General features: G+C 41.9%; 1 protein-coding gene across 12 annotated transcripts in view; it reads right to left on the reverse strand.

Moving 5' to 3' along the window:
* Positions 1 to 26,396, reverse strand: part of Unc80 (unc-80 subunit of NALCN channel complex) — a 182,610-nt gene that overhangs the window by 24,622 nt on the left and 131,592 nt on the right. For all 12 annotated transcript variants that reach the window (XM_076550199.1, XM_076550201.1, XM_015993863.3 and 9 more), the window contains 14 exons: positions 26,271 to 26,360; positions 25,206 to 25,307; positions 22,794 to 22,974; positions 20,863 to 21,131; positions 18,950 to 19,084; positions 18,465 to 18,603; positions 17,676 to 17,772; positions 14,066 to 14,236; positions 10,679 to 10,771; positions 9,879 to 9,914; positions 9,313 to 9,531; positions 4,341 to 4,541; positions 2,099 to 2,222; positions 1,013 to 1,138 (listed from right to left, as the gene is read on the reverse strand). In XM_076550199.1, the coding sequence (XP_076406314.1) occupies positions 1,013 to 1,138; positions 2,099 to 2,222; positions 4,341 to 4,541; positions 9,313 to 9,531; positions 9,879 to 9,914; positions 10,679 to 10,771; positions 14,066 to 14,236; positions 17,676 to 17,772; positions 18,465 to 18,603; positions 18,950 to 19,084; positions 20,863 to 21,131; positions 22,794 to 22,974; positions 25,206 to 25,307; positions 26,271 to 26,360 (1,983 nt within the window). The remainder of the gene's footprint in view (positions 1 to 1,012; positions 1,139 to 2,098; positions 2,223 to 4,340; positions 4,542 to 9,312; positions 9,532 to 9,878; positions 9,915 to 10,678; positions 10,772 to 14,065; positions 14,237 to 17,675; positions 17,773 to 18,464; positions 18,604 to 18,949; positions 19,085 to 20,862; positions 21,132 to 22,793; positions 22,975 to 25,205; positions 25,308 to 26,270; positions 26,361 to 26,396) is intronic.

The following is a 26,396-nucleotide window of genomic DNA, read 5'->3' on the forward strand; positions in this document are numbered from 1 at the left end:
CAAGTGTCTTCTTTGTGGCATATGACGTTTGACCCACACTGATGCTTTACCATTGGCTTCACATAACAGAGCCACACTCCTAAAAAGACATTAATAGCTTAAGCATTAAGGGAAGAAGTTTAATATAAGACCCACCTCATTTCCCCTGCTAATTTTCTCCACGTGTCTACCCAGGAAAATGAAGAAAATGACAACTTGGCACTTTCCTCCATTTGGGGTTATGTAAAAGTTCTTGAACCCCTGCCTAGGCCTTCTTCAGGCCAGGAAGCATGGAAAGGAAGAAATTAGTGATCTTTGGAAACCAGCTATCAAAGTGCTTATACGAGTGCCATATCCCCCTTCTCCACAGTAGCCGCCATTCTTCCCATGCTTTGTACATCTACCCATTCTCCGGATGGTAAGACTGTCAGATAATGGGTAGGTCAGTTACGCCTTTATATCCAACGTATTCCGTCTGTTGATCACAGAGCTTTAAAACTGGGTGACACAGAGAGAAACAGTCAGGGGAATTAGGATTCTGTACCTTTGTTAATAAAGTGGGATACTCCTTATGTGTGTTTAAAATAATATTCAACTCACAATCACTAAAGAAAATAAAGATATTCAAAGTCTGGTAGTAACGTGTGAAAGAATTTTAGACCGCAATTCTTTCTGAAAATAATTTTAAGCCAGATTTTGAATACTATTGCCTCTTTTGATTAACAATTGTGAGCTGGTTACCCATAAGCCATTCATTTGCACATCGCTTAAATGACCACAGCGTTTCCTGTGGTTGCGCCAGGACTAAAGGACTCTGCTATTTTTGAGATCTCAAGAAGAATTACAGAAGCACAACTTAGGGCCATGCTCAGGGCTGAAGCTCCAAACCTATCACGGTTTGGAGGTGTTCACACTTCTGGCTCACAGATTTTGCCCAGCCTTTGCAGAAAGAGAAAGAGAGAGGGAGCACCACGAGATGTGGCGCCTCCGCCAGCAACTGAATGAGCGTGACAAACAGGTAAGGCAGTCACACCTGTATCTGCAATGCTACAAGCCGGACAACAGCTGTGCTGAAGGGCAGAGGTGGTGAGAGATAAGGGCTGAGATGAAGAAGGGGTAATCCATCCGCAACACTGGAAGGTCCTACCACTCCCATCACCTGAAATACAAACAGAGCACATGACCAGCCTTGACCATTGCAATTTCATGCAACTGTAGCAAAGGAGTCTCATTCACTAATAATAATAATAATATTAACAAAATTGAAGGTTGGGCATGTTATTTTTTTTCAGTCTTTTCTTTTTCTGTGCCCTCTAAGGCATGTAATGTCTGGAGTCAGGTCGATCATTATACTGGATTCAGCCAAGGTTTTGTAGGATGTTGTTTATAGCTAGCTATGTAGGTAATGAGAGATGAACTAAAGAAAACTATTCTAATTGGGAGACTGGACACTTACTTGTGGGTTCAAAGGAGTGCAGGCAACATTCTTTGATGGAGCGAATACTGACAACAATGACGGTGATCACAGCTCTATGTGCACTAGGCATTCCAACTACACACTTGTTGCCCAACTAGTTAAGCAGCAGATCCTACTGGATGATATGCTCTAACATGGTTTCCACACATTGTACAAAGCCTTGTCACGACCAGACTCTAGATATTACATAAACGGTGAGAATAATTTTTCTTTCCATAAAATCCTAAACGGGCCAACCCATGGTGCTATTTGGCCCTTTTAGAAGAAAAAGGAAAAGAAAGCCTTCTTTGTGTTTTGAGGTTCTCCTTCCCAAGCTATCTCAACTTTTAGCCAATTGTGCAGACTCCAACACCCCACTCTCCAACTGGCAGCCCTCAACTCTCAACGCAACTTGGAGGTGATTGTCAAGGTAGTGCGTGGGAAGCAGGCATTCCGACATCCCGTCTCGGCAGGGATGGGCCCCTGTGTCTCCCATGTACCACCCTGAAATGTACCTCACTGTTTTCAGTGTCACCTGAGCCATCTGTTTTCATAGGTAAGTCAGGGGCACAAAGTGGTTGACCTGTAAATCTTCAGTTTAGAGAAATCAATAGCAGAGTTAAACTGTGCAAAGTTTCGTAAGGTTGCCACTTGGCTACTCACCAGATTGACACAGACATTGATCAGTGACCTAAGGTGAGGCAGGAAGGATATGATTGGCTGCCTCTGAAGTGTCAAACAAACCCCTTCAATCAAACTGCTGGCAGGCTCCCACTCAACCTGTCTCCTGGAATACAACATAGGAGCCATTAGCGCCCTGGCTCCCTTCTGGAGAGAGTCTGAGACAAGTGAACGAGACAGTGATCCTGGCATCAGCTGAGACAGGATGTGTGTGCTGAGACAACAGAGTGCTCCACGCGGGATGACATTTACCCATGGTGTTCCAAAAGTACAGAGCACACTGGGAGGGGAGGAAGGACGGAAAACGCAGCAGAGGCACACTCCTGCCCAACCGACTAATGAGACAAAATCTATTGAAGAAAAAACAGAGGTGATGAATGGGTCACATTATAAGGTCCCTGTGATGTCATTATTGAGAGGAGCCCTGTACTATCATTTCAGGAGACCTGGGAAATCTTCCAATAGAACCAATCTGCCCCCAGCTGCAGTCCTGAAATCTACTTATCTGACTATACTTGATACAGGCAACTTTCACACAAGGCTACTAGTGGGATTTATATGGCTTACGTCCTGTCAAAAAGATGAAATTTGAGGGTGGTCTAGAAAATTCTCTTTGCCTCATAAGGAAATGATGTCTCGGATTATTTTCTGTGGAAGTACAGATGGTGGAGCCACAATCCAATCAGAATAACACAGTGCATTTCTGTATTAACAATGAATCTACTCTGTAACCGTCTCCGTCCTCACATTTCCAAAACAAGCAGCAGGCTGGGCTCTTTCAATCTGGAAATTATTTCTAAGCCTACATTTCCTATGAAACTGCAGCCTGTACAATGAAAGAGTGGAGATGTATCACAAATGGAAAAACACTGACATTCCGGAGGCCAGAAGTGCCCAAGTAACCCACAGTTCGACTTCAGACAATACTTGTGTGTTGAACTGAGGTCACATGAAAGGGTTAAAGACAAATCAACTGTATATTACATCATCCTTCCCAGGAAAATTTCCCATAGCTGACCAAATCTGTGAATGAATCCAAAATTTCCTTTGGAGAGGTATGGTCATTTATAATAGGTTTAACTGTATGTGAAATGAACCATTTTATGGAGATGTTTAACATCTTCAAATGTCAGAGTACTTAAGAAAAATAATTTATTTTGACACACACTCATAAGAAATTTATAACTGTTTGATCAGCCATTTACTAGCAGATGCTGGTAATATTTTACTGGAACCACTAAAGAAATAATGCTTAAGAACAAGCATCTCCATGCCACTGAAATAAATGACCTTGATATAGTCTTGACATTCATCACCATGGTACAAAAGGTTATAAGAACCAGCGCTTAGGCAGTAGCCTGATATTGTCCAATTTTGCTTTTCTGTGACTCATGGTGGCATAAATGTGCAGAGTGCTGGCTAATACCTGTAAAACTGCTGGCAAACTGAACCTTAAGTACCATGGTCTGAGGCAAAGTTGATTTGATTTTGAGTTTAGTTTTAAAGGAGAGAAAAAGCTCTCTCATTCATCCAAATTTGAAATTTCCATTTTAGTGGGTTTGTGAATTATACCACCTACTCACTATGACTATAGTTTCCAAACTTGGTTCACATCTCCAGAAAGGATAGTGCAGAGGCATCTGCTCATTGGAAGGGGATGAGTGGATTTTTCTCAGGCTGCCAAGAAGTCACTAGGCTATGATTGTGTTCATTTAGGACTCTATTGAACAAGGTGAAAGTTAGGGTTTGTTATCAGTTCTGTGACCTTCTTAGTTGCTGTTTGGCTGATAATTATAAAACTTGGAAATTTTTTTTATCTTGTTCTGTACCCAAATAGAATAACTTACTATATTAAACATAGTACTGTTAGCATCAAATTAATGCTTCTCCTCTTTGTTGTGGCTATTTGTAAGGCATACTCTCTCTTACTTCAAGGATTAGAGACTGTTGAGTTCTAATTGGACTTCTTCATTGCATCCGATGAAGAACTAACTGAGAAAAGGACAGACACTTCCTTTAAGAGAAGCACATATATTCCTAAAGAAATGTTATTGCCTCAAAACAAATCTTGCTACTGGGGCATTTATATTCCCAATTATCTGTGCACAAATACCACCAGAAACCTTCTGCCTCGTTTATCTAACTACCGAGTGACCTACTATGTTTGAAGATGGAAAACTTATAACCGTGTGCTCTATAATATCTGACCAGGAGGCCTCCTCACCTCAGGGTAGGCATCTTATGGATTTTGTTGAACATTCTATCCAATCTCTTTAGAATGAGGATAAGGGCTGGCCTCACTGGCTCCGCTGACCAGTCAGTAATAGGCAGCATCTCCATAATGTAGCGCCGAAGGCCCCGGCTCTCCATTGTCTGGGTGTCATACGGTGCCAGCTTCAGAAGGGAGTGTGCAATTTCTGCCAGCCTAAAATCATTTTAGAAATAATGAGCAGAAAATACCACAGTAGGAATATTTCCACACAGCGTCATGCTGATCACCTCATGCTAATCAAAACACCAACTTCCTAACTAAGAACGTCCTCTCTGACACCCTCTGTCCCTCTGTTCTTCTCCTATATATCAATACAACGATATGGGCACACGCAGAGACATGGAGAATCATGGAAGGTTTCAGAGAGTAAACATGAGGAGAAACTTAGGAAGATTAAGGATGGGCCAAATGCATCTAGAGAATGCTACTGCTGTGTGTGTGTGTGTGTGTGTGTGTGTGTGTGTGTGTGTGTGTGTGTGAGACAGGTCTCATGTTGTCCAGATTGGCTCCAAACTTGCTATGTAGCAGAAAATGGTCCTGAACTTCATAACCTTTTGCTTCACCCTCCCAAGTGCTGAAATTACAGACATCTTGTTACTGTGCCTGGTTGCATGTGGTGCTAAATTCCCAGAGAATGTGATTCTGCACACACACACACACACACACACACACACACACACACAGAGAGAGAGAGAGAGAGAGAGAGAGAGAGAGCGAGAGAGAGAGAGAGAGAGATAAATAGACAGATAAATAGATAGATAGATAGAGATATATTAATTAATTAGAAGTAGTACAATGGGATATTGTGCTCTTCCTTTTCTTTCTATATTAACTGTAGCATTTTGGTAAAGAGAAAAGTTGATAACAGCAGGAGAGGGAAAGTGAATGCTTGGCAGGATCAATAGGACCACCTCTCGGCACTCTTCAGGAATAGCATCTAAGCCATTGCCGACCTCTCCACTGCTTGGATTTCATAACATGTACCTCATCTGACTAGTTCCATAGATGGCAGAACACATTATTGTCCAAAGAATGCATTCCTTCTTTGGAGGCTGCACTGCTAGAAGCTGCAATCGTGTGAGGTCTTTAAGTTCTCTCAACATCTTCCTGCTAGGCTTAATTGTGAATGTACAAGTCCCATTCATCATCTTCATGGCAACCCTTCATGCCAAGAAATAGTTACCATCTCTTCATATTCATGATCTTCATTCCTAACTGGACAGAGTCCTGAAAACTGTGTGTGAGGGTGGGTGCCCTAAAGAAATGATTCAAATAGCCTACACATTTGTATGGTTTATCTCATTCTCGTAAGTATGTCATGGAAAAAGGATTCTTTCTTAGATTGTTTGTACCCAGATAAGGATAGTTTTAGCCACATAGACTCTTCTAGAAACCTTCACCTTATCCCTGCACATTCTTAGACATTCTACTGTAACACGTAACCTGTCTAAACCAACTTGGGAAACTTGGGCTCTTGTAAACCATATTTTGTCGAAGAAAGTGAATGCAATTCCCTGTTAAGTTGAATAAGCACTAGAGTTTAGCTCTCAGAAAAGAGTGTATTTTAAAGATAGCTTTGAGATATGTTTGAAAAATGGTCTCTCTTTAAGCTTGGGAGCAATATTTTGGGCTGAATATGAGAAAAAAAAGTATAGATCAATACATGATTTTCTTTAATCTTTGGTTGTGAAAAATGGATTAGTGGTCAGCCTACAAGAGAGTCTTCCTTTCATACAGTGTTTCCAACCCTACCTGCGTGCACACATATTCTTGTTTCAAAAGAAAATCAGGTTATGTTGGTCCTTTTCTGATGGGAACTCAAGAAGGAGAAGGCAGAGCAGGGGAAGGAAAGAGAGGAAGAGTGAGGGAGGAGGGAAAGAGGGAAAACTGTAGATGTTACTACACTGGGAACTCAGGAGTGGGTAACGCGGCAAGGGATTCCTTTTGCGCAGAGAGTCTATCTAAGCAAGAATATCTTCTCTGAGAGCCTTGAAATCAATCATGTATTGCGCAAATGCAGAGTATAGATTCCCTCAACACTGCTTCTTAGCACTTTAGCCTGGTCCAAACTCTTCGAGCAAGCATCTCCGGTGTTACCTGGATAGCAGTTCCATTTCACCTTTTTTCAATCGAGCCTTTTCTATTTGGGTAATATTCATTCTTAAACTTTAAAATATGACCCACAGTTCCAAAATTCATGCTAGTTTGACTTTCACACAAGACACACACACACACTACAAGAAACATTAATACATGCTGGCACTGTGTCAATGTATTTGGATCTGCCACCCACCTCTCATCCCATAACATAGAACATATTTAGACAAAGAAACCTACACTTGTCTTTCATCAAAAGCTTGTTGTTCAGTAGTACATTAATAGGGACACTTGGTTTAAATAATCTCTAGGCCATGTAACTTTTGCCCTCCAGCAGATCCAGGCCACGAAGTAGCTATCCTCTTACACTAACCCGGCTCTAGAGAGCTTGCTTGTGACAAATCACATAAGGACATTATGTCAACTATCTACACAGCCACGCAGAGCCAGCCCCTTATCTATTATAAGGACGTTGTCGAGGACACTATTCTTTGTACTGCTCTTTTCTTTTCAACAAATATCAATCAGGAGATATTGCTTGTCCTTTTATTTTATTTCCTTGTTTGTTTGTTTTTAGATGGAGTCTCCTTATGTAGCCAAGAGTATCCTGGAGCCAGGTGGTTGGTGGCACATGCCTTTAATGCCAGCACTCGGGAGGCAGAGCCAGGAAGATCTCTGTGAGTTCGAGGGCAGCCTGGTCTACAGAGCAAGATCCAGGAAAGGCTCCAAAGCTACACAGAGAAACCCTGCCTTAAAACAAAACAAAACAAAACAAAACAAAACAACAACAACAACAACAACAACAAAAAACCTGGAAAAAAATAAAAAGAGTATTCTGGAACTGTGGAGACAAACCTGGCCTTGAACATTTGACCCTTCCACCTCATAGCTCACTGATCACTGATGTCAATAATCATGACCAACATTACTTTTAATAACTATTATCTCACTGAGCAACTATATTTTTATTTTATTGACATTGTGGTTTTATTACTGATCTTATTTTGCTAATTGCTTTACGACTCCAGAAGTTTAACATCACAAATATGGTTCATGAATAAATCTAAAATGATTTCTTATTATGTTTGTGTTTATTTTATCACAACCATATAAATATTTGCATGCCAATTTCACTTTTTTCCTGATTCTCTAGTTAGTGCATGCTATCTTTATGTATCATATAGTTTTAAAGTTGCCTGAAAATAATAAACAGTTAATTACAAGTGATTTCAGTTACTTGCAACTATGTTTTTTCTTTTTGTCTTTTAAAAATGGACAACAATAACCTTGAAAGTTAGGGCTCTTATTTGTACCCCTAATGTCTAATACAATATAGATAATTTTCATTAGTGTTAATGTCTTTTGTACCTTAAATCCACACCTAGTACCAAGTAGTCACTTAGGGCTTGTTAAACCTCAGTAAGTACTCTAGAGGGCGCTCCAGGCCTCTCTGATGATAGTATTCCTTCCCTGAAATGTCCAAGAGGAGGACTATCCTACAGCCCCTACATACACAGAAACATACACACAGATGCACACACACACACACACACACACACACATCCACACACACACACACACACACACACACACAGAGAGAGAGAGAGAGAGAGAGAGAGAGAGAGAGAGAGAGAGAGAGAGAGAGAGAGAGAGACACAAAGAGATAGACAGGTACAGACATAGATTGACAGACAGACAGACAGACAGACACTACACAAACAGATGCAGAGAAACATAAGATTCACACAGGCACACACACATACACACAGATGCACACACAGACATACACACTGACACATGCACACAGACACAGACACACATGCATGCTGTCACACACAGAGACACACAGACAGACAGACATAGGCACACATATTACACATGTGTACATACACACATGCACATGCGTACTGACACAGACATACATACTGACATATGTACACAGACGCACACACACACAGACACGCAGACACACACTCACACATGCACCCTCACAAAATGCCTGCCAGTCGTAGTCACTTTCTGACTCTGGAATCGTGATGTCTGTCTATTCACAGAATTGCTTCGATCAATTAGAGACCATCTGTGGGCAAAGAAGGGGCGGGTCTGACGAGAGGCCTCAGTTGCCATGGCAACAGGTCCTGGAAACACTGCAGCCTTCTGTCTGGGAGCTTCACTTCTCAGTGTGAAATAATCTCCTCATGACTGCACAGTGGGTGGGTGGGGGGCTCTCCAGCCTGGCTGGGTGTGTGCCCACACCTCAGCAGAGGGGAGAGGCTGGAGGAGAAAGGGTCTGCACCGGCCTCACCCTCCTGCCCTTGGTACTTCCACTCGGCACCTACTAAACTCCTTTCAAAAGATCATTTTAAGAAATCAAAACAGAGATTACTAATCAGGACATTGGTCTGTTTTGCCAAAATCACAATGCTGTTTCGGGACGGCTAGGAGAGAACTCTCAGTTTAATTTTATAGCTACATTAAACATTCCAAGTAAGTCTTTGTTAACCATGAGCGTTTTCTTTGAAGGAATTCTTATGATTCTTTACAAACTGTTAGAAATACAGCTACTAGGTCCTCTGAGATTATATGTAAAAATCTGGGAACAGATTTTTGGACTAACCATTTCCCCCTTTCTAACCAAGATCCCTTTAATAGGTAAAATGTTCACTTTATCAGAAGGATCTAAATGGTATATACTCAAGTCACAGGACACAAATTATTTTAAGTATCTCATTCATTTTCCTGGAGGAAGCCCTTACAGTCCAGCTTGACACTCATACACAGACACATGGCTTAAGCTCTTAGCAAACTCCAAGGCAGAGAGAGATACCTCATGTGGGACTTCACATCCAGCAGCTCCAGGGCAGTGACCCGGGGTTCCCCAGCCAGATTTTGCAAGATCTTCAGCCTTGGCCCACAATGCTTATAGAATTCTGTGCAAATATTCAGCAGGGATTCCCGGGGCCTTCTGAATTCTTCTCGAGCAATCCGTTCATCTAGCTCTTCTCTGGGAAGGCCTTGTCCTTCCTCCAATAAGTGAAGGTTTTCCCTGAGGAGTTGGGAAGGATTAATGAGGGTTCTGAAAACTTGGGCACCTGGTTACTCTGAGTGCAGGTTGTCTCACTGCAGAGAAATAAGATCCCTACTGAGCTGAGGACTTGGTAGGCAGAGCCCCACAGAAGCTCCTTTGGTGGCTGAAGAAAATTTATCTTCCCAGGAGACCTGGCAGTGCCACACCACAGTGGCTTTCCCTGAGCCATTTCCTGAGGATTTACATGGCAACAGTTTGTCATGCATCCACTGGATGTGTTAAATGGAACCAGAGCCCAGATCTAAAGGCATCAGTCACCTCAGTGTGTCAAGAGGGGTATAAAATCAGAGCGAGTCTTTCAGTACCTGATAAAGTGCAGCTTGGCTCCTTGCTCCTGGTACCTGAGAATCAGAAGGACAATCTGAATAAGCTTTGGAGCAAGAAGGGAATTCTTAGGCCGAGCATCCCTAGAGTCTTTTCATAGACAAAACCCTTGGAGGCACACACTTCTATAAAAGCAAATACACATATTATCCCTGAAAGCTCCTCTCTTCTTCCCTTTGGCCATCAGAGAGAGTGCAATTACAGCTCCTATAAAACTTATTTCCTTGTCATATGAAATGTATAAAGAAACATTTAAGGATCCATATAAACTCATGGAATATAGCCAAAGGAGGGAATTTTTTTTTTAAACTTTGAAATCTGAGCCTTATTATTAAATACTATGCCCATCTGTTTCAGGTGGTAAGTAAGGGAGGGGCATGCAACTTATTTCCATCATTTTGGAAACACTTGCGTTTTGACCAGTTGAGTCTGAGACAACCTAGAAAGACAGAGGAACTACGGAGTATGAGAAGGACAGGGCCTCTCTACCCTAAGATGTAGTGAATCTTCTGGCCAGTTTGGAGTTCAACAGACCAGCATGAGTGATGCCTCATGAAGGCTGACTGAGTTTCTCCTTGATAATTTTCAAAGCAACTCTGGTATTTTCTTATACTTTTAAACTCTCACCCTCTTTTCTTATCTTGGAAGGCTTTCCTCACAGATCTCCACACTTACTATGGTGGTTTCTTTTGTTTGTTTTATTTTCAGGATTCCTATTACTCCCAGCCACTGGAATGCAACTTGGAGGCCACAGAAACACAGGGCACACACAGCGAGTTACCTGGTGTTCACTCCAGATGACATGGTATGATTGGCTGTGGTTGTGCCTTTGTGACCTTGATCGCTCCTGCTCATCTGTGGGGCTGTCATGGGCCTGCAACAATAATAGCGGTTTCCAGAACAAAGCAGCAGAAGTAGAAACGTTTATGAAACTCTCAAGCTGTTGAAGCCCCCACCTAAGTAAGTTTTCAAATCTTAGCAGGATAAGCTGTCCAGCTTTGTCCCGAGAGGCCCTTTAGAGACAAGGTTGATGTCCGTATTCTATACACTCAAGGTTTACGTACTGTTTCCTGATTCTCAGAAGTAAACCATGACTCTTCACATGCTCAGATTGTAAGTGCCAATTGATAGTAAAGAAACCATTCAACAGTCCCTCGGGTGGCGGGCAATCCAGCATTCTAGATAACAGAGGCAAGAGTGCACATAAATCTGCACCAGAATTCCTCTGGTTCTGAGAAATCATCACATAATGCAGTAACTCTTTTAGTGAGAATTATACCTAAGCTTAGTTTCCCTAGGAAGTGAGTAAATTTCTGTCTTAAGTCATATATTTAATAAGAGTCAAATGACTTCACTTAATGTCTGTTGGGTCTTCTTTAGTATTAGATAAAATTTTGCTTATGTATTGGCATCTGAGACACAGAAAAGATGATGTAGGTTTTTGGGGGCATTTACCTTGATAAAATCTTTATGGCCTGCTTTTGTTCTGAATGCTGAGTCTGGTAACTTTCAGGAATGACAGGTCATCTCTTTCCATGCCTTGCTGTGGCAGGCAGAACTATAAGATGGCCTCAAGGCCTTTGTGCCTAGTTTTACTCCAATGATATGTTTAAAAATCATCTTTTTTTTTCCCTCTTTGTGGGGACAGATATTTGAAGCATGAGGATTCAATGCCTTATTGCCAGCTTGGGGCTGTTAAGGAGACCATGTGAAAAGAATGAGATGCCCTCTAAATGCAGAATGACTCCTGGTGGAGAGCCAGCAAAGAAACTGCTCAGACCAAAGCCACAGTAAACCTAGTTCTGCAAAACCTGAATGAGCTTGGGAGTGGGCTCTCCCCTGAGCCTTGAGATAAGCATTTGGGCTGACCAATGCCTTCATTTTCTTTCTTTGAGCCCCTGAGATCAGCTGATCCATCCTGGACTCTGTTCCATAGAATGAAGTGATACACTCAAATCGGATTTGTTTTTATTCTCTAATTTTCTGACAGAGTAATAAAATAGAAACTAATGTACGTATAATGTACTTATGTGATACCCAGCTAACTGTTAAATATCTCTTTTCATGAGATAATAAAAGTAGCAGTATGGATATGAAAGGGGACTCTTCTTTAAAAAAAAGAGCAAACAACCCAAGTGGGCAAGAGCATGAGAGAGGTTTTGTAGGGGATAGCAGGGCATAGTAGGGACGTTGGGGTGAGAGTAGGCTGGATGCACTACATATGATGTGAATAGCCTAAAAGCAAATTTCATTAATAAAAAACCCAATAAGATCAATCATGTTAGTTACTGCTAATCAACAAGGCTCCCTTCTCTACAAAAGGGATAGTGAATGCAATGGAATATTTAAAGCCACAAGATTTTATTTTATTTTAATATTTGCTTGATTCCTGTGGGGGTGGAGATAAAGGACAACTCTGTGGACTCAATTCCAAGGATCCAGTTTAGGTTACCAAGTTTTCATGAAGAGAACCTCGTCAATGCAGCTACAGGGTTGTTAATGACCAAAAATTTATCCATAACTCTTCATGGGATTTTGGGCAAGTAAATTTTGAATTCTGGGTGTGTGTAGTTCATTTGTCATTATAAACGGTAACAGAAAGGAGGAAGGAGCTGCCATTATAAAATGTGAGAAGTGACTGCAGTGGCATTTGGGAAAGATTGGCTGCTGTTCTCTCCTCTATTGGAGGGAGTCTTAGGAGACAGGTGTAGAAGGAATCCTTCTCTTTGGAAGTACCTTCTCCCAAGGCTTTCCTGGAACCATTAGCAAAGCTTTGGACCACTCACTGGAACAGCCAGGTTATCCAATTTGTTCTGGCTCTCTATTCCCCCCTTTTCTGCTTACTCATTTTGGGTGCAGATGTGCATTTCAGGGTGATGAATGACCCCTGACTTTGGGGCTCTATTCTGCTTGCCTTGGTTGGCAGTGTGACTCATCACTGGAAACTAACCACATATCACTATTCATAAATAACCATCACGCTCACTCTCACACATCACACCCCAAAATAATTAAATAGGGTCAGCAAGATGACTCGGGGGGGGGGGTAACGATTCTCGCTTCCAAGACTGAAAAGCTGAGTTTGATCCATGGAGACGGACCTATGTGATAGAGGGGGAGAACTGATTCCCGGGCAGGGACAGGAGCAGAATCCCCAAAAAAATTTTAGGCTGGCATGAGGATACACAGAACAGCAGAATGGAATGAAGGGGCAAAGACCCAAACACAGGATGGTCCCCATCAGCTCCTCAAGGAAGGACATCTTTCGATAATACAGAGGGAATGGACAAGAAAACCAACCACATGACTTGCACTCCACACTTGCCTTCCCTGCTCTCAGGCCATCCTTTGCCCACCTACAGCCCTCATCATAATCTTCCTACTATATGACAGCTTATTTCCTTTCACTTCTGCACCCAAGAGTCTTGTGACAGGATAGCTTCTTGAATTGTTTAGGGCTAACGTGTGGTGCCAATGTGACTTCCTTCCCAAGATCTCTCATTTTTCCCCCCTCTGGAATTATTTGATCCCATTCCTCGACAAACCTGTTCCTTCTGGAATAGAGTAACATTCTGAGGTTTGTATTTGTTTTGTAGTTTCTAAAATTATAGTTAATAATCCAACTCTTTATGCATAGTAAAATAATATAACTGGATATGGTGAGCAAATGGTTCAGGAGGTAAAGGTGCTTGGTCCCAAGCCTGACAAATTGAGCTCGTTCCCTGGGACCCACATGGTAGAAAGAGAGAACCAATCTTCACGACTTGTCCTCTGAATTGCGTGTGCATTCATTTTCATTCCCTCTCTTTTCTCCACCCCCTCTCTCTTTCTGAAATGTAAAAACTAAAAATTCATCAAACAGCTAATTAAATTGTGGAGCGCATCTTAGGATGTGATATAGGGTGCAGGAAAGTCATCATATTGCTACTGCCACTACTCAGAGTACTTGGCACTAATTATCTAGATAACTTACATTTATAGTAATAAGTATTATTATAGTATTTATAATAATAAGCTATAAGGGGCTGAGTCGCTATCTCTAAAAAGACAGTCATCTGTAATCTGTAAACAAAGATCAGGTCTTAGAGATATTTTAGCCAACCAGTTCTCTCATCTTTTCAATGGGCATGTTTGGTTTTGGGCTATGGCTATCTGCCTCTGAGATTACCTGGTGAGGACCTCCACACTGTATAAAAGGGCTTGTAGGGATGTGGCCAGGGCAGCTGTGGCAGCAATCTCCTCTCGGGCAGCTGGCACGGTCTCGACCTGTGAAGTCTGCCTCTTCATCTTCTGTAGGTAACATGGAACCAATGCCTCCAAGACCATGAGCATCTGAAGGCTGTAAGCAACAGAAAGAAAACCAAGTCACATCTGATTGGGCCATGTGATATTGGGGAGCATGGGGAAGCCACTAGAGATGCTGAATTCTATATCCCTTCTTCCTGTGCTACACCCATCCAAAGCAAGGAAGGCTGCTGGATGTGTTGACTATCTTTAATTAATTAAGCACTTGGTAACAGGCGAGAAAGCCTGTCTTAATGAAGCATATGAGATAAGTAAGAAGAATTAGCCTTTTGTGCAAATGGACAAAAGAAGAGCAGATTACTGTCAGGAACCATAGACCATCCAGAGTAAAAGCCTTCATTCCCCAGCAAAGTCTTTGTTTAGGAATGTCCTGGGGGTGACTTTTCAGCTGAAGTAATTTTGAGACAACATTAGGTCCTTTTCTAAGAAGCTGGCTTCAGAAGCTTAAGCCACTTTATAGCAAGAATTGGTAGATGCTGTTATTGTCATGGGGGGTCTGACAATGTGTCCTTACTAGACTTAGTAGACACAACTCATTGGATAGGGTGCGCAGTGGGTGTAAAGAGTGGTCAGAAACCTCAATGTAAAGAGGAGATGGGTATTCAGTAGTTATCATGAAACACTGTTGGCGTACAACTCCAACATAAATATTTTGTTGCAAGATTCACTCAACTGAGTTTAAATTCTTAAGCTGAGTGTTCTAAGAGACACTAAGACATTGTTCCATGGTTGATATTCTGGAAAGTCTGGAACAATTGCATAATCCATTCCCTCCCTCAAAACACCAAGACATTCTGTCATATCTTTTTCAGCACCGAGTATGGCTTTCTGGTGGGCTAATTGCATAGGATTAGTGCTCTACTGTAAGGATATGACAATTTTCAGAACTTGATGGGTATGGAGTTAAAACTATGACACATTTTCAGGTCCTAATACCTCTGTGATAGCCTTAAAAAAAGGCAAGAGAGGGTATTTCCTGAAAAAAAAAAAATAAAGGATTTTGTTGTAGGCTGACTGTCCCAGAAAGGTGGGGTGAGTTTTAAAAATAATTACAGGAGTCAGGTAGAAGCTGAAGCCTCTGGGTAGCTTTTATAAGGACCATATATGTCCTTTTATAAGGACATATATGTTTAAGACACGTTGACATCATACAGCACCAGAGATAGTTGTCCTTCGCCCTCCACAAGTATGTAAACATCCATATACATGCCCATGAAGATGCATAAACTCTCCCTGTCTCTCTCTCTCTCTCTCACACACACACAGATAAAAACTAACTTTGTGAAGAACTGATATCATTTCTTGTGTTAGAAAGAATGAGATACATATTAACATAATGATAGGTATTTGCTAGTCTATAAGTAACAGACATTGCTGGTGGAAATGAAAATGGACACAGCCAGTTCGGGAACCCTGTTGGTGATATCTACCAAAGCAAAACATGCATGTACTCTATGATCTAGCAAAGCATTTTCACACAGAGAAATTCTGATACGATGTGTGCATGAAACCACAAACATTTGTTGGGGCAAAATTTGCCACAGCTTTAAACTGAATACAGCACAACTCGTATGTCAGCAAGAGAAGAAATTGATAAGGCACAGTCACACAATGGAATATTGTAGATGAATGATAAAAGCTACAGTCACATGCTACAGTGTGGATGAATCTCTTGAAAGAATACAAATGAACAGAAGTGAGACGTTAGAGGGTCTCAGTAGACTGTCTCACTGAAAGGCAGTTAGGAAACGAAGCTGACTTTCCCTGTGGGAATGAAGGTATGTAGTGCTCCAACTGATTCTTGTATCTGAGTGGTAATTATAACTATACAGCTAACTTTATGAGCAGGCACTCAATTATAGAAATATGATTTTAAAAAATTGTTTACATAAGTGTTATCCTTAAGTAAAATATACTTTTTTGTTTTGTTTTGTTTTGTTTTGTTTTGTTTTGTTTTGTTTTGTTTTGTTTTGTTTTTCGAGACAGGGTTTCTCTGTGTAGCTTTGTGCCTTTCCTGGAATTCGCTTTGGAGACCAGGCTGGCCTCGAACTCACAGAGATCCGTCTGCCTCTGCCTCCCGAGTGCTGGGATTAAAGGTGTGTGCCACCACCGCCCGGCGTAAAATATACTTTTAAAGGGAATAATTTAAGCACCACAAGGACTTGATGTTTCAAATATGGAAGTCCTGTAACGACATCCCAGGAAACAGCTACTTAAGAAACTTCCACTCTCCCCAGGCATCAAGATGTCCTCTGGTTTAACTTGAGCAGAATGAAAAAATAAAAAGGATCATCAAAAAAAAAAATTAAACTAAATATGACTGCAAAATAGCTGACTTTGGTCTTTAACTCACATGATAAGGAGTTTTGATTACAAGCTCAAATTCCTCCTGGTTTCAATGTGATTGAATTGTATTTTGAAAGAGAATTTCATGTCTTGCTGAGAACTTGGTTAAGGAAAAGGATTTTTTTAGTCAAATTTGGTGGTTCTCTGTGTTGCTGGCAGTTCAACACTGGGGGAACATTACTTATTTCATTGTGACAATGTCTTAATGTCAGTGAGAATCCGAGGCATCTCACTAACAATGTGTACACTTAGAATACAAAATGGAACAGAATGCATGAAGTTTGTATTCATTCTGGAGTGCTTCCTGAAGCTGGGATATTGCAGGAGGAACTGAGAAGTGGGAGTCTATTACCCTATAGACTGCAGATTTTCTTCTCTTAAAGGCCACAGTCACACGCCTGTCTGACTTTTGGCTTAATGTCATTAAAGATGACAAAAACCTAGGCTACTGATTACATTTTTGTTCATTCCTGATGTTTCTTTCGAGAAGAGTTGAATTCAGAGAAAATCCTGGCCACCTCTTGGCCCTTTATTTTGTTCTTGGGGAGAGCAGAAGCCCATCTAAAGAGCAAATGTACAAAGACATAGGGAGCGAAGTAAGCCTGTCCTCTCTTCCTGGAGGGTGTGCCAACATAGTAGGGTTGTTAAAAGGAGATGAAACTTAGGTATCAGACCAGAGCCAACTTCCTGGCACTGGGGTGACTCATTTCCCATTTAAGTCCTTTGGCTTCCCCGTTCCTGGCAAAATAAAACATGAGATTTACATCCTTGCCCTCTGTGTTCTCATTAGTCCTTGGAGGGGGTTTTCACAGATGGTTTACATGTCTGTTACCAAATTTTGTTTGCTAACAGCTTGTATTACATAAGTGGAAAATATTTTTTAACAGGAGTAAACATCCTAGCCTCTGCACAGAATTCCAAATTAGGGAATTTCAAATTCAGGATGATTTACAATATTTTTCAGGACTTCTGCCATGAAAAAAAAAAAAAACTTCTAAATTTGGTTTTTAGAGGCTTACTCACCAGAATGTTACAGAAAGATATGCCAAACATTACCTTTCTTATTCAGTTCTATTTCTTGGCTATACTTATTTATCACAAGGGGCAGAAAAGAGGGCTGCAATTACCTTCTGAATGACTCAGGAGCATAAGCCACCACAGTGACACAGAGCTTAATGGCTTCACTGATGGAGAATGTCAGGTCTTCGTTTCCATAGCAGAAATCTGCAAAGATGCACAGTCAGCCTGGGTGGCTCCGGGAGAAAAAGAATGCATTGCTACCAAAGTTCTTTTATCTCTTAGATTTTATTCCTGAATTCTGCAAACTACGCATTGTTTTTTTCATCTGAAAAAAAAAAAAACCCAAAATTCTGCTTCCTACATTCAAACCTCTGGATAATGGGGTTGGGTAGATGGGAGGTGGGGGGAGGGAATGGGAAGAGAGGAGGGAGGGGAAACTGTGGTTGGTATGCAAAATAAGTGGAAAAAGTTAATAAAAAACAAAAAAAGAAGGGAAGTTTTAACAATCTTACATAATAGAAGACACTAAGGAATTTGAATTGTTTGAGGTAGAACAGAAAGTTTTATCTTTGAATTATATCTAATCCGTTCATTACATAACAACAAAGGACCATCCTAGAAGACTATTTGCTTAGAATTGCTGAAATTAAACTGTTAGAGTATGGGCCTACTGAGAAACACTTTAGTATGATTTTCACAGCAGAGGATTCCTTATTCTGTAGATTCACAAGAAATTTACGACAAGAAAATAAAATAAAATGTACTTAATGTATGATATTGTTCCATTTATTTTTGTTTTTGACTTAGTTACATATGTAATAACTTTAGTGATGTATAGTTGGTTATATATACATACATACATCTCTTTGAACAATTGGGGGCAGTTTTGCATTTACCTAGTGACTTAAGGGGCTTCTCAGCTTTAACCAGCTCTAGGATGTCCAAAATATCAGTGGTTTCTCCCTCCAGGGACTGTAGCAAGTCAAAAAGACACTGGGCTGACACACCTTTGCTGGACCCAGTATTGGCAGCATCCTACACAAAACAAAACAAAACAAAAAACAACAACAAGAACACTTTCAGTTTATTGATTGCCACCTGAGCACTAACACAACTGACCTCCAAATACACATCACAATTCAACTTATATAATCCCATCTCTGACATTCTGGAGAAGGATTTCAGGGATCTACTAAACGTCAGCGGTAAGTCAAGCACGTCTTAAGCTTCCTTCCTGTCCACTCAGCAGCATCTCTGCCTGCCTCTGCATTTTGTCCAAACGCAACTGATGCCCATCTCCGCGGCTGTTGCCTTTAAAACGTTTCCTTTGGTTGCTCTTCACTTTGGTTGCCCTTCACTGACTCTCCCAGATCTTACTCACCGGGAACTCCAGGAGGGGGGCCACACTAGCAAACAGCTGGAGCACAAAAGGCTTCCGGTGCAGAATGTAGAACTGGTGGCAGGCAAATTCGATGGCTCGACGCAACTGGGGATTGCTTTCGTAGTCAGAGTATACCTACAGAGAAATACCGCCTTACTTAGAAAGTGCCTTCACAGCGTGCCAAAGTGGCGTTTCCTTCTAAAACTTCCCATAGTCATAGGAAACAAAGCAAAGGGTTAATTGTATAAACTGGTAGGGTGGGCTGTAATAGAGCATCAGCGTTCTTGAGATGATTTGGTGATAGACATAAAATTCCTATAAACCATACATGCATTTCCCCCAGGAAGCTAATGACTAGGCATTTATTTCGGTGGAAGAAATCAACATGGTGTTTACTTAAAATTGTCTGCTGCAGATTGTTTGTGATAGTGGAAACCTTGAAATAAGTTAATCGTAAGTGGTATCCTGTTAAGTGGATTGTGGTACATGCATTGTGTAAATATACCACATTTTTGTTATTACTTACTCATCAGTTGACAGAAACCTAGGCTGTTTCCTGGCTATTATGAATAGAGCATCAGAGAATGTGGGTAAGCAGGTATCTCTATACTCTATAGTAGGATATAGCATCCTTTGGGAATATACCCAAGAGTAATACAGCTGGGTTGTGTGGTTGATCTCTATGTAGTTCTTTTAGGAATCTTTACACTGATTTCCATAGTGGTGACACCAGTTTGTGCTTTTAAGAGCAGCGAGTAAGTGTCACCCTTTGCCTACATCCACACCAGCAATGTCATCATTCATTGTGGGATGTCATTCATTTGTTTCAGATCTTCAGCCATTCTGTTCAGGGTAAGATGAAATATCAAAACAAGGGAAGCATAGTTGTGTCAAATGATGCCCTAAAGCTCAATAGCTATGTGAAATTCACACGATGGTCTTTGTTACTTGAGAAGGGGCTACACATTTGAATATGGTATGATGAAGTTTTATTTTTATATCAGCATGTTTATTTTTCAGGGAATATAAAAATTTTCTGGGGGAGAAGAGATGCAGGTGATCTCCATGTTCAGTTCAAACTTTGTTGTCTCAATTTTATAATGAGTATAATTACTTTTGGTAACTGATAAAAGAAAAAAAATTGCTATTACTTAAAAATGAGTCAGAGAGTCTTGTGGTAAAAGCAAATTTCTTGCCATCATTGGGATGAAATGGATTGTGCTTTGTACACACATATGCTCTTTTCATAATGTTCATTAAGATCTTCCTCCAAACAGGCAGCTAGAATTAGCCCCAGGTCCTGACTGAGTTATCTTTGGTACTCTACTCCTAAGTGCAGCCAGATGCACACTGGACATGTGAGACAGAAAATCTTGCTCAAGTCAACCCCTCCAATCCCTTGGACCCAAATTTACAGCACGAGAAATTCTTGTTCAAACTGAGGTCACAGCAGATGGTCATCTGCTGTCCAGCTGGCTCGAAGGCAGCACAGAGGTCCTCTCTCTGTCTACAGGATCTGCACTGCCCCATGGCTTGCTAAAGACACACACTGTTGGGCCCTCACAACAGAATTCCGTATTCAGCAGGTCTGAGATGGGGTTGTAGGAGAGTGAATTTCTAGTGAGTTGTTGGGCAATACTGAGGCTGTTATTCCAGATGCCATAGTTTTGGGAGTTACCATGCCAAAGAACTCGGGAAGACTATCCCAGCTCCCGGCTCTGGGGCAGTATCTCAGGATAGCACAGAATAGTGTGAACTCTTGAAATTTTATGCGGGGGATTTCAGTGGGTGCCTTCTGCTGTAACAAAGAAGTTAACTTTGTCATGGAAAGGTCTCTTTACAGATCTTGTTGGACAGCTAGGTCTGAGCAGGACTGGGTTACTTGTGTAGCTAGGAGAGGAGATTTGGGGCACCTGTAACATGGTAGGGAGAATCCACTGGTAGCCACTGAGAGAGAAGAGGTGATTGAAGTGTACAGCTGTGTTGATGACGGTGGCAGCGTACTGCCTGAGCAGAGCACTGTCTTCCGGGTGGAGAATCAGAGCCCCATTAAACACATTGAGAAAAAGCATGATTTCGTCTCCCCAGGGAAACTCGCTCGGCATGCCCAGGAACATTTCCTCCAGGAGCTGGATCCACAAGCTTTTCTGAAGAGTGTCAAGGCCAAACAGCTCCTTCCCAGCTGTGCGAACATGAAACAGCAGAGACAGAGTAAGTCCCGTACTAGTCAGCATGAGCAGGCGACCAAATGCCTGTTTTACATTTATTTGTTCCAACTCCAGGTAATTCTACAGCTGAATGATTTTCCAGCACAGTACTGCCTGCATGGGCACAACACTCCCTCCATCTAAGGATCTGCACCAACACCTCTTTGAGTTAACCCAGGCAAGCCAAGACAGGTATTTGCAGCATTGTGTTGTTAAATAAACTGCATCTCAGAAAGAGGTATTCTAGCTAGACAACAGGTAGTGTTGGGAATCAGTGCCTGGCTTTCTTATCACTGTTTAGGCCAGAACCTTCTCTGTCAGGGAGCCTGAAGCACAGGGATGGCAATTTAAGTGGCTTGTCCTAAATCAAGGATGTAAGTAACAAAGTAAGGTTCTCAGTTGGGTCTCTTGCTTCTTCTCTGACTCGGCCTCACTTCAGGCATAAGTCACACTCAAATGCACAGAATTTAAATGGCATGTTCAATGACTCAGGTGAACAAAACCCAAAGGACTCTGCAGCTAATTTTTATCCTTTCCTACAGCTCCCTCAGGCTTTGTCAGAACTGCACTCCCTCCCCACCCAGAAGCAACTACTGTTCTGATCTGTTTCACTCAGGATTTGCTGGGCCCCCTTTGGATCTTCTTATGCACCCTGGGATTTGCTTACTCAAGGGACTTCCCTGAAGAAACACTGAAGGGACATTAGCCTACTGGAGCATGTGGCTTGGGTAGGCCTTGCCCTTTCTCCTCCCCACCGCCCATTCCCTCTGCATTGCTAAAAACCATTAGACTACATTCCTAAAGCTAGCCCCCAAGGTCTAATCCCTTATTTGATCACGTCCTCCTCCTGGGGCTGACTGCCCAGGTCCAGATATCAAGTATTCAAGTATTGAAGTCCAGCCATCAGAAGCTCCCTTTGGTTCATCTAATTAACATGTGCAATTAAAATTAAACACCTCATCCTATCATGGAGTTCCCTATTTTCCTATAAACCTACATTTTCCTATCGGCCAAGTTTGTCTCCTCTCTATCCAGAGGCTGTTTATCCTGGGACAAATATCCCTGCCCCTCCTGATCCCATCCCTTGTTCCTTTCTCTTTCTCCCTCTTCCTCTGTTTCCCCTACCACTGCATGCATCCTAGCCCACTCTAACACAGACCTCCCCTCTTTCTCTTTTTCCATTCTTAAAAATTACACCTGCAAGGTCATGGGCTGCTGCTTTTCTGCCAGAATTAGAACACAGCCACTTTAATGTTTCTTTTCTGCTTAAGATCTGTGAAAACAGGGGTTGGGCGTGCGGTTTACGCATAACATCATCTCCCTGATTCCAAACATCATCTTCCTGCTTCCTTCACTTGCTGCCATCAGCCTCCAGCACTGGTCTCCAAAGCCAGTGCTTGGAATGGCAGCATCAGCAGCATCCCCAGCATCCTCTGGAAATGTGTTAGACATGTTAAGTTTGGAATCCACCCTGAAACTGGCAGGGGGAGGATGGGTATCTGCATTTTGAGTTTCAACATAACCTCCAGCTAACTCAGACGTATACCCAAGCTTTGAGAATCACTGGCATCCAGTGGTCAGATCAAAACAAAGGCATGAGAGAAAGGTCAAGAGGAATGGCCTTCTTCCTGTAGTACCTTGAGGGTCACTGAAGAGAGAGAACTCGGCATCGATTGCACTCCGAGGGAAGGAGGGCAGACGAAGAAGGTCCTCTTGCAGCATGGAGACATGTGACTGCTTGTGGGCTGTGGGAATCTTTTGGGTGAGGGAGATGAGAAACAACACCCGCCCTACTTCCTCCAGCTTCCTGGTGAACACCTAGCAGGAGCAGAACAGAATTAGAAAGTTGAAAGTAGCAGCGTGAAGACACTGAAGATCTTCAGTAACAAACTTGGCTGACAGAATGTAAGGGGAAGACTGGGAAGAGGAAGGAGTGTCTTAACCACATAGAAGGAATAAACAGTGTTTAACGGACTCTCAGTCCCTGAACCTGTCTGAGCTTAGGGATGCTGTGGCCTAGAGGAGCACAAATCAGGGATTGTCAAGGGAGTCCAGAACTACACAGAGTCCTATTTGTGTGCATGTCCTGACACAGGAGCCTTTCTCTAATGGGAGCTAGCGTCAGTGACAATTGCTACTGCTTCTCCACAGATGCCTTGACCTAGCAGTTCTGGGTTTGTCTTTTTAAGAAAATGGAATCTGGAAATAATTAATACAAAACTGACAGCCCCAGATACCCGTTTGTTCCAGCGTTTGGAAGACATGTCTCTGCAGCTCATGGTCTCTTCTTTTGATAATCACTGGGCAAAGGAATAGGACTAGGAAGTTCCTGAGCAGTGAACAGCTGTTGCAGAAACTTCCGAGCCAGACCATAAGCCTCCATGTTTTTATCTCCCGGGGGAACTTAGACATCTCAGGATTCCTGCTTGGAGTAGAGAGCATAATGCCCTGATTACAGCACTCTTTGAAGTGTGATTTTAAACATAATAATCACAAACACACGCCTGTGAAGAAGCATTTTTGACCATGCTTTTGACTATCTTGGCTGTCAAAATTAAAGGCTATGGTCATTTTGGTGAGGTGGTCTTGGACACTGTTCATGGTGAAGACCTTTCAATTTTGCCCAGCACCTCACACTTGGCAATGGACTCAGCATCTCCTTTCTTTTAAAAGAAATGGAGGCAGTTAATGGTAGTAATCTTTAAAAAAAAAAAAAAAAAAAAAAAAAAAAAAAACCTCATTTATCTCATGAATGATATTTTAATGTAAAAATGAGCATCCTTGATGTATGCAGAAAAATTGAGTTGATCAAGTATCTTCAAATTATTGTTTATGTATTTTACTTAAAAATAGAAGTTAACAAATATATAAGCATTAAAATCACATTAAGAAAATGATCAGTTTTGGAATTGTGCATGAAGTCATGTTTTGCATGCAGATTGCTGACTCTCTTTAGGACCAAAGTCTGATTCGTGATCGAGTATGTGAATGCTGTTCTGTTCTCCCAATATTGGATGTAAGTACGGTTGCTTGGCTGTGTCTTTTCCCGTTTCCAAAAAGCCACTAAGGTCAGAGTCCTAGTCAACCGCACAGGAGGGAAGGAGTCTAGAGCTCCAGCTCTTGTTTGATGCTGCTTTGAGGCGATATATTTTTTTTTACTTATTTTCACCTGGCTTAAGTCACTGTGTTCATAGTGTCCAAACTATTGTTGTATACATTGTATACTTTGTGTGCATGTGGCACATGAGTGTGTACAGGTGTGCTCGCCAGAGGTCAACTTTGTGCATCTTCCTCTATCACACTCAACCTTATTTTTTTGGGAGGGGGGCAGCAGCTGTCATTGCACCCAGAGCTCACTATTTCAGTTAGGCTGTCTGGCCAAAGAGCCCCATGTATCCACCTTCCTCCCCTCGTCCCCAGCACTGGGGTTACAGACACACACCACCACTCTTAGCTTTTGATGTGTGTTGGGGATCAGAACTCATGTCCTTACTCTGGCACAGCAGGCACTTTACCCACTGGGCCGTCCGTCTTCCTAGCCCATACTTTTTTCTTTTATTTGAGAAAGGGTTTCACGGAGTTTGTGCTGGCCGTGAAATTCATATGAGTGAGAGTGAGTTTGAACACCCAATCTGCCTCCACCTCTTCAGTACCGGGGTTGTCGTCATACACCACCATGTGTCACCTATGTATTCTTTCAATACATATAAATACTTTACTTTATATACATACAATAAATACATACAATACTTTATAAAAATGTCAAGTGAAAACCCATACCTCGAAACTAGCCAGTTAATAAGTTAGAATATTTCTATTATATGTTTCATAATAGTATCCCATGTGAGTTTCTCTGAATACCTTATGCACTAGGATACAACTTACAAAACTTGCATGTTTGAGAGGACAATCTATTTTGAGCAAGGTTACCTTTCAGCCATTATCAGAAGGGAGAATCACAATAGAATTGCAGACTCTCAAGGTTGGTAATGTGTGTAAGGTTACCCTCCCAACAACACGACCCAGAATAAAAAGGCATGGTTAAACACCTGTTTCTGAATGAGCTCCTGCCCCCTTTCCGGATGCATATGTACAAGGTTCAGCTGTGGAGACACGGACCTCCGGAAGGGATAAATATCTCGAACGTAGGTCTGTGGTGGGTTACACAGAGAGAGAGAAACCAGTTCAACACCAGTTATGTTTCATTTTCATTTCCTCTTTATTCAAACGTCAGGCAGACAAAACATTCATTTATTTTCTAATGGTTTTTGTTCTTGCCTCCTTACACTCCTCATTTCCAGAGAACCTCTAAGAAGGCACTATGCCCTCCTCAGGAGAGCTTCCCTCTGCCCAGTCTGGGTACCCATGCTCAGCACTGGGTATAAGGTCAGGGGGACACATTACTCTGTTAGAGAGTTAACCTAAGTGATGCTGGGGACCACCTGAAGTGTCATTTTGTCCATTAGATCAAGTCAGCATCATCATGTTTAAAGTAAGGGGAAGAAAGCCAAAACAGCTGAAATTTCAAAGAGGCACACCGTTGCCATTGACTGTCTGCATGGGATGGTTAGTCTTCACCGTCAGCCTCGTGGACTGAGGACCTGGACTGAAGGAAGAGGAGGGGGTGTGCTGAGCACAGGCACTCTTGCTCGGCTTCCTGACTGCAGATGCCATGCGACTGATGGGCCCCCCTCTAGTTTCACGTGTATTTCTGGCCTTAGTGGATTGTATTCAACAGTGAGCCAAAATAAACCTTCCTCCCAACTTCCCTTCTGTGTAGTACTTGATCACAGCAATTAGAAAAGCTTCCAATACGATACAAAAATATGAATTTTTCACCCATATCAACTGTGATGAGTAGCTAAGTGCTCAAGCTGGACTAGCTCCTTCAATGATTACAACCATCCCAGAACGTATGCTATAATCACTTTCACTTTACAGATATGGGCACTAAGGGGTAGAAAGGTAAATCAATTGGTCCAAAGCCCAAGAGACCCAGGAGTACATGCTTATAAAGTGAACCAGTGACACATTACCAGTAGTAAGCTGCACTTATGCAAGGTTTGGGGGGCTTTCGACACAAGTCAGCATGGGCATCATGATGGCAGACTTACCTTGTTGTAGTGGATAAGGTTCCATCGTTTATCCATGAGGAAGTAATGTGTTGACTGGGATTCTGGGATGTTGAAAAACTCTAGACACTCCTAGAACAATAGCAACAAATTTTATAAACGTTTATC

Source organism: Peromyscus maniculatus, chromosome 13 (genome assembly GCF_049852395.1).
Source record: "Peromyscus maniculatus bairdii isolate BWxNUB_F1_BW_parent chromosome 13, HU_Pman_BW_mat_3.1, whole genome shotgun sequence".
NCBI classification, from domain to species: Eukaryota; Metazoa; Chordata; class Mammalia; order Rodentia; family Cricetidae; genus Peromyscus; species Peromyscus maniculatus.